Genomic DNA, 9069 nt, shown 5'->3' with positions numbered 1-9069 from the left:
GAGGGGCAGCTGCCAGACGCCCCCAAGGAGAATGAGTAAACAGCCCAGCCACCATCCCCAGTCTCCCTGTTCCACTTGGGTGCAGGCAGTTCAGCTTCAGAAAGCTGGGGGTGGGGCAGGCGGGTGACACATGCTCCTCTGGGAGTGGGATAAATAATCTTCAGCTGCAACAATAAAGATCAATTATGACCTAATCGCTCAGCCCGATTCCAAAAGCCCAAGGGGTGGACCTCGCCCTTCCTCTCCCTCCAGGTTTAATTATCTGAAGAGTCTTGGACTTTTATTTCTTGTTTTTTGTTTGTTTGCTTGTTTGTTTGCACCTGGTTGATGTATAAGTCTTGGACTTTGGGAGACCCAGAAGAGAAAGAAGATCTGTAAATAATTAGGCTAGGGGATGGCCTTCAGCACAGGAGTGTGTGTGGGCATGGGGTGGGGGTAGAGGATGTAGCAGGTTCCCCCTTGGTGCATCTGTGTGGGTTGGGTATGGGGTGAGGGCAGAGAACCAGAGCAGAGGAGAGAAGGCAGCTGAAACAGGCAAGTGCTTCAGGAACAGGAAGAAAATGTAGTGAGACCCAACAGACCTTATTCCCTGACCAGTAAGGCAAGGAACATGGGGATCTCTTGTACCCAGAATTCTCCACAGTGCTCATGGCACATTTATTACAGGTGTTGTATATTTAAATATTATTTATTTATTTATTTATTTATTTATTTATTTATTATTTTTGAGATGGAGTCTCGCTCTGTCACCCAGGCTGGAGTGCAGTGCCACGATCTCGGCTCACTGCAACCTCCACCTCCCAGGTTCAAGCGATTCCTGTACCTCAGCCTCCCGAGTAGCTGGGACTACAGGTGAGTGCCACCATGCCTGGCTAATTTTTGTATTTTTAGTAGAGATGGGGTTTCACCATATTGGCCAGGCTGGTCTCGAACTCGTGACCTTGTGAGCCACTGGCCTTGGCCTGCCAAAGTGCTGGGATTACAGGCGTGAGCCACCGCATCTGCCCTAAATATTTATTTATAAATATTTAATATAAATATAAATATTTAATATTTATAATATTCCAAATATTACAGGTGTTGGCAATATCCTTGAAGAGACTAAAAGAACTCAGAACAGCACTGAACAAGCCAGCAGGGCCATCACACTCACCCCTACAGTCTCCACAGACAGAGGCCATGAAAGCATTGGCCATTGGCTTTCACTCGTGTGGATATGTCACCAGTGGGGTAGAGTTGTTCCTGTCTCTGACACTATTAGTTCATTCTCACACTGCTATTAAAACAAACAAACAAACAAAAAACTTAAGACTGGGTAATTTATGAAGAAGAGAAGTTTAATTGGCTCATGATTCTGCAGGCTATACAGGAAGCATCATGGCTTCTGCTTCTGGGGAGGCCTCAGAGGCTTCCAATCATGGCGGAAGCCCAAGTGGGCACAAGGAGCTCCACATGGCCGCAGCAGGAGGAAGAGAGACAGCAGGTAGGTGCCACACACTTTCAAACAACCAGATCTCAAGCGAACTTACTATGGTGATGACGGTACCAGGTGATGGTGTCAAACCATGAGAAACCACTCCCATGACCCAATCGCCGCCCACCAGGCCCCACCTCCAGCACTGGGGATTACATTTCAATATGAGATTTGAGCAGGGACACACATCCAGATCATATTAGACACCATCCTTGGTCAAGTTCGGCCTGTTCAACAATGCCTCTTGCCTCTACCCAACAGCAAGTGGTGCCCACTGTGTGTCATCTCACACAACTTGCCCATGTCCACCTTCTGTACAAAAGAAATCGCTGAAATGTATGTGTATCCACAGCAGTGACAAAGATCAATTTGACACAATGATCGAAATCTGTAAAGGATTCATGCATGGCATACAGATTAAAAACTCCTGCTCAGTTTGACTGGCCCCACAGGTTTTCCTTAAAGGAGTTTTGTGGTCGCAATTCATTTGTCTGGGATGTCTTCCCTGGTCTTTGTCTTCAGATAGAGGTAGCTAGAAAGTCCCTAATGGGAATTCCACATCTCCTTCACCACGTTTGCCTCTACATTCCTAAGCAACTCCTTTAGAATCATGGCCTATTACAGCCTGAAAGAATAGTAGAGGTGATAGAATCCATTTCACAGATGAGGAAACTGAGGCATGTGGCAGGGAAGTGGCCTTCTGTCTTCTAGTTTAGTGCTCTTTTCTTACCCAAAACTGGCTCTCCTGACTCCCATTTGCTTTCTTTCTTCTTTTCTTTTTTCTTTCTTTCTTTTTTTTTTGAGATGGAGTCTCGCTCTGTTGCCTGGGCTGGAGTGCAGTGGCTGGATCGCAGCTCACTGCAAGCTCCGCCCCCTGGGTTTACACCATTCTCCGGCCTCAGCCTCCCCAGTAGCTGGGACTACAGGCGCCCGCCACCTCGCCCGGCTCGTTTTTTGTATTTTTTAGTAGAGACGGGGTTTCACCGTGTTAGCCAGGATGGTCTCGATCTCCTGACCTCGTGATCCACCCGTCTCGGCCTCCCAAAGTGCTGGGATTACAGGCTTGAGCCACCGCGCCTGGCCTTTTTTTTTCTTTTTTTTTTTTTTTTTGAGATGGTGTTTCACTCTTGTTGCCCAGGCTGGCGTGCAATGGCGTGATCTCAACTCACTGCAACCTCTGTCTCCGGGGTTGAAGAGATTCTCCTGCCTCAGCCTCCCAAGTAGCTGGAATTACAGGCTTCCACCACCATGCCCAGCTAATTGTTTTTATTTTTAGTAGAAACGGAATTTCACCATGTTGGCCAAGCTGGTCTCGAACTCCTGACCTCAGGTGATCCACCTGCCTCAGCCTCTCAAAGTGCTGGAATTACAGGCATGAGCCACCGTGCCCAGCCCATTTGCTTTCTAAATTATTTCTACCATTGTTTTTTGCTAGTTAGGTATATCTTTATTAGTGATAGTTTTACATTTCCCCCCGTATCACATGGGTTTTTAAGACAATGATGGAGGCTTACCCTGGATTAAACTATCCCCAGGCAGCCCACAGGGAAGACAGAACACAGGTTGCCTGTGAGCCTGAGGCCCATCCCCCACCCTAGCGTTGAGGCTGCACTATGTTTTAAAATTACCTGAGTATATTTATATATTAGTGTTCTTTTCTATTTTAAAAATGCTTTCCCATTGTGCTTGGCTCACTGGGGCAGTGCTGTTCTCCTGGTTGTGCCGATAGGCTTTTCAATCAAAAACAAGAAAAAAAAACAACAAAAAACCCACATTTCTATTTCTTTATATATCTCTGCTTTTTCTGGAAAATAAATATTTGTTGAATTGAATTGGGAAAATTTTTGAGAAAAATGTTTTTGTACCTTGTGTGTTCTGCTGTTATTGTTGTTAAATAAGTGCTTTCAGTGACAGGCCTTTCGTTCTGGAAAGGGGGTTTTTGTGTTTGGGAGGGGAGATATTCTACATCCAGGGGGCTATGTTAGGTGTTTTGGAGTGGGAGTCAATGCCTGCAAGCCAGCGATGGCCACTGCTTTCTCATCTTTCCCTCTTCTCTCTTTCTTCTCTCCCACCAGGTTTCTGCCCCAAATTCACACACTCCCTCCTATCACCAAAGCCACCTGCCACCGCTGGTCTCCTGCATGCTGTGGGAAGAGAGCAGGGCAGACGACGTTGCCTCCCTTGACTCCAGTGGCACGGGTTTGTGAGTCCATGGGGCGCAGATGTCCAGGGAACCATCTGACGCAATGTGAGGGCAAGGTGATGCAGTGGCATCCCCCCTTGAGATGAGAGAAAGCTGTTCTGGGCTTCCAGTGATTGGCAGCTGAGGTCATTCCTTTGCCCACACCCCTGCCCCAAGGCTGTTCCAGTGCCCCAAGTTCACCTCAAGGGTCACTGCATAGCAGAAGTGAGTTTTACTTAGGTTGAGACACTCACATATAGGGAATGCAGAATAAATCCCATCCCTTCCTCAGCCAGCAGGGGCAAGACCCCGAGAAGGAAGACATCACGTGGGGACAGACCAACCTCAGGGGCCTCTCACAGGGCCCTCCCCATCATCACTCACCTCTCTATTCAGCAAACACTCAATGAGACAACCATGGACCCTAGGGATGCAACGGTGAAGGAGACGCAGCCCTTCAACACCTGGCAGGGCAGAGACACTTCAACAGCCCCAGTGGACAGTGTGATGGTAGGGAAGCCCAGCATGCGACACCTGCACTCAGGAGGGACAGCTGACAGGTGGCTGACCTTTTTTTCTTTCTTTCTTTTCTTTCTTTCTTTTTTTTTTTTTTAGACGGAGTCTCGCTCGGTCACCTCTGTCACCCAGGCTGGAGTACAAGGGCACGATCTCAGCTCACTGCAATCTCCGCCTCCCGGATTCAAGTGATTTTCCTGCCTCAACCTCCCGAGTAGCTGGGATTACAGGCATGCACCACCACGCCTGGCTAATTTCTGTATTTTTAGTAGAGATGGGGTTTCACTGTGTTGGTCAGGCTGGTCTCAAACTCTTGATCTCGTGATCCGCTGGCCTCAGCCTCCCAAAGTGTGGGATTACAGGCATGAGCCACCATTCCCGGCCAGCTGACCTTTCTTAACAGATATGTAGGTCTTGTTGGGTGCAGTGGCTCACACCTATAATCCCAACATTTTTTGGTAGGCTGAGGTGGGCAGATCGCTTGAGCCCAGGAGTTTGAGACCAGCCTTGGCAACATGATGAAACCCTGTACCTACAAAAAATACAAAAATTAGCCAGGCATGGTGGTGCAAACATGTGGTCCCAGCTACTAGGGAGGCTGATGTGGGAGGATTGCTTGAGACTGGCAGGTCAAGGCTGTAGTGAACTGTCGTCGCACCACTGCACTCCAGCCTGGGCAACAGAGCAAGACCCTGTCTCAAAAAAAAAAAAAAGAAAAAAAAAAGGGTGTGTAGGTCTCAATCATCTCAACAACTGAAGAAGAGAAGCAGAAAAGGCATTCTAGGAGAAGGAACAATGTGTGAGACAGAATGACCGAAAAGCAACTTCAAGCTTCAAGTCCTGCAGAGTATGACAGGAAGCATGGGTGGCTGGGAAGCAAAGGCAGAAAATGAGAGCCACTGGGCTCATCTATTTATGCCAAGTACTGCTCTGTGTGCTGAGGGCACCATGCTGAGCAAGAGGGTGCTCCCTGCTCTCATAGAGCGTCCGTTCCAGTGGGGAAGACGGTAAAAACCAACCTAACAGAGTCATAAATGCTGTGCAGAAGATGACTGCGGAGGTGGGGGCACGGCAGCTGGAAGAATCTTTCCTCCTTCCTTCCTTCCTTCCTTCCTTCCTTCCTTCCTTCCTTCCTTCCTTCCTTCCTTCCTTCCTTCTTTTTCTTTCCTTTCCTTTCCCTTTCTTTCTTTCTTATTTTCTTTTCTCCTCTCCTCTCTTCTCCTCTCCTCTCCTCTCCTCTCCTCTCCTTTCCTTTCTTTCTTCTTTCCTTTCTTTCTTTTTTGACATGGAGTCTCACTCTGTTGCCTAGGCTGGAGTGCAGTGGTGTGATCTCAGCTCACTGCAAGCTCTGCCTCCCTGGTTCACGCCATTCTCCTGCCTCAGCCTCCTGCTCAGTCCCTGTAGCTGGGACTACAGGCACCTGTCACCACACCCAGCTAATTTTTTGTATTTTTTAGTAGAGATGGGGTTTTACTGTGTTAGCCAGGATTGTCTCGATCTCCTGACCATGTGATTCACCCTCCTAGACCTACCAAAATGCTGGCATTACAGGCATGAGCCACCGCGCCCGGCCTGCAGCTGGAAGAATCTTTCTAGGGAGAGTTGAGTGACAAGAAAGAGTTGGCCATGTGAAAATCAGGCATCCCAGGCAGAGGACACAGCTATCAAAAAGGTGCCAAGTGACACATGTTTAAGAATTTTTTTTTTTTAATTGAGACCGGGTCTCACTCTGTCACCCAGGCTTGAGTACAGTGGTGCTATCTCAGCTTACTGCAACCTCCACCTCCTGGGTTCAAGCAATTCTCCAGCCTCAGCCTCCCAAGTAGCTGGAATTACAGGTGCACACCATCATGCAGCTAATTTTTGTATTTTTAGTAGAGACGGGGTTTCACCATGCTGGCCAGGCTGGTCTTGAACTCTTGACCTCAAGTGATCCACCTACCTCGGCCTCCCAAAGTGCTGGGATTACAGGTGTGAGCCATCATGCCTGTCCTGTTTAAGGACATTTTTATAGGGGAACTGCTTCAAAAGACCACCCCTCTGCCAAACTCCCACCTCTCTAGTCCCTTGAAAGAGTTACTGCTGCATAACAAATTACCCCAAAACTTAGTAGCATACACATGGTGGCAACATGGTGAGACCCTATCTCAACTAAAAGTGCAAAAATTAGCTGGGCATGGTGGCGCACACCTGTAGTCCTAGCTACTCAAGATGTTGAGGCACAAGAATCGCTTGAACCTGGAAGGTTGAGGTTGTGGTGAGCTGAGATTGTGCCACTGCACTGCAGCCTGGGCGACAAAGCAAGACCCTGTCTCAAAAAAAAAAAGAAAGAGAGAGAGAGAGAAGAAAGAAAGAAAGAAAGAGAGGGAGGGAGGGAGGAAGGAAGGAAGGAAGGAAGGAAGGAAGGAAGGAAGGAAGGAAGGAAGGAAGGAAGGAAGGAAGGAAGGAGGAAAGAAAGAAAGAAAACAAAAAAGGAAAAGGGCATTGCAGATGTGACTAAATTAAAAAATCTTGCATTAGCAGGTATGTGCAATGTCATTACAAGACTTTTTTTTTTTTTTTTAGACAGAGGCTGGCTCTGTCACCCAGGCCAGAGTGCAGTGGCGCAATCTCAGCTCACTGCAACCTCCACCTCTCAGGTTCAAGCAATTCTCCTGCCTCAGCCTCCCAAGTAGCTGGGATTACAGGAGCCCGCCACCACATCCAGCTAATTTTTGTATTTTTAGTAGAAACGGGGTTTTGTTATTTTGGTCAGGTTGGTCTTGAACTCCTGACCTCAGGTGATCCACCTGCCTGAGCCTCCCAAAGTGCCGGGATTACAGACATGAGCCACTGTGCCCAGCCCAGCTTCTTGTGGAAGGCTAAGAGCATCAGAGAAAGAGATGTGTTGATGGGTGCAGAGGCTGGAGTGATGCGATTGCTGTCTTTGCAGATGGAAGGAGGCCACCAGCCAAGAAATGCTGGCAGTGCCTGGAAGCTGAAAAGGCAAGGAAATGGATTTTCCCCTGGAGCCTCCAGGGGAATATAGCACAGCCTCTACCTTGATTTTCACCCAGTCAGACACATTTTAGATTTCTGACCTACAGAATTGTAAGATAAATCTATGATCTTATAAATCACTAGGTTTGTAGTAATTTGTTATAGCAGCAACAGGAAATTATTATGGGGATATTGGTGCCATTAAGGTATGCAGGGGTAGAAGCAGTTTGGGTACAGAAAACACTTATGTTTTAGACATGATAAGTTTATGGAGCCCAGGTGCAGTTGTGCAATAGCTGAGTATCCGAGGCTGGAACTCAGGAGGAAAGTCTGGCTGGCAGAGGATACTCGGGGACCATCAGGGTTTTAGCAGAAATGGAAACCATAAAAATGAATGAAGGATGAGATTGAGCAGAGATGGAGGATGGCAGAGGAGCCCTTGAAGGAGAGAGAGAACAATTATCCCAGATTAACTACTTCATCTCCTAACAAAGGCAGTAAAGTGATAGCATAGTGAAGACTTTAGTTTCATTCTGCTGATTCTCTGGGGTCTGTTTTTTATTTTCTAGGCTGCCTGGATCCCCAGAGTTTGTCTGGGAAGCCTCTTGAGATGGGATTATGTGCTCCTAGGATCCCAGGAGGAAGAATGGGGCAACAGCAGACAAACCTATGCCTCTGCAGCAGCCGTACCATCGTCCTGGGAGTGAGCCCCAGCCGTGGCTCAAGGCACATGTGCCTCCAGAGCACAGTCTGGGATGCTTAGGGGACAGAGAGGCAGAGGGACTATCAGGGTGAAGCTGTCTTTTTCACTTCTTTGGCGCTCAGCCCAGGGCCTGGATTTATCCGGCACAAAATGAACAATGCAGGGCCCTTCATCTGGGGAAAGGTTAACAGGGGCACCCAAGCAGAGCTAGGAGGTCCAGGTCCTCCAGTGGCAGGGAGGGAGGGAGCTCCTTTCCAGTTATTTTCTTTCCTAGATAGAGGATCTTGGTGACTCATCTCCCAGTTCAACTGTAAAGGCTAAGGGGCTCCTTGAAGTTTCCTTCCCTATGAAAATGTCCATAGCAAGTTTGTCACTTAGGAATGTTGTTCAATGATGGGAAGCAGAAAAGCCAACGAGCAGGAGACGAAATCAGTTGAGTTTTTTTTTTTTTTTTTTTTTTAATAGCAAGAAGTCTGGATATTGTCAGTAGCCGGCATTGGTTTAGGACACAATAATATTGGGAATGATGTCCTGTATTTTTCTTGGCCTTTTTCTTAGAGTCACAATGTGGATGCCATGGCTCAAGGTATCACACCCCTATTCAAGACAGGATATAGGAGGAAAGGATGGTGCCAGATACATCTGTCCCATTTATTAAAAAGCAAGCTTCTCCAAAACCCAAGCAGGTTTCTGCCTATTTCTTACTGCCAGGACACTGTCAAATGTTCCCTACAACCACAGAAAATGAAAAAAGAAGATATTCATTTCTCCAGCCTCTGGAGTGGAGACTGGTAAGGGAAAGGAGGATCAGAATGGGTGTGGGGTAAGCCAGTCTATAGTTAGATAAATGCTTGTTGACCCAAATTGCTTCCCCTTAAAAGAGACAGGTTATGCCATGTGAAGGCATCCGGGGTATAAAGGATCTCTCACCCATGTCAGTGACCACTCACCCACCACACCCGGGCAGCCCCTGATAATCTATCCAGGCACCTGCTGCCATGGACTATGGATCACTAACATCTCTCTCTCTCTCTCTCTCTCTCTCTCTCTCTCTCTCTCTCTCTCTCTGTCTCTCTCTCTCTCTCTCTCTTTCTTTCTTTCTGGGAAGTTTGTCTCACAGAGAGCCACATCACTGAAGAAGCAGAAGGAAAAGAGAAAGTCTGTCTTAACTTCCAAGTAATAAAATTCAGGGCTGTTTTCTGTGGCCAAAGTGAA

The 9069-nt window shown here is 47.6% G+C and overlaps 1 protein-coding gene across 1 annotated transcript; it reads left to right on the top strand.

Annotated features, from left to right (window-relative positions):
* The first annotated feature begins 327 nt into the window (after window positions 1–327).
* Window positions 328–3763, top strand: LOC104667399 (putative uncharacterized protein encoded by LINC00303). The gene is given in 4 exon segments (XM_010369809.1): window positions 328–368; window positions 1076–1145; window positions 1147–1208; window positions 3550–3763. Coding segments are annotated over 4 exon segments (387 nt in total).
* Window positions 3764–9069: the final 5306 nt, after the last annotated feature.

Source organism: Rhinopithecus roxellana, unplaced genomic scaffold (genome assembly GCF_007565055.1).
Source record: "Rhinopithecus roxellana isolate Shanxi Qingling unplaced genomic scaffold, ASM756505v1 contig2860, whole genome shotgun sequence".
In the NCBI taxonomy this organism is placed as follows: Eukaryota; Metazoa; Chordata; class Mammalia; order Primates; family Cercopithecidae; genus Rhinopithecus; species Rhinopithecus roxellana.
Note: the sequence above shows the minus strand (reverse complement) of the source record. Positions and strands in the feature narration are given on the sequence as shown.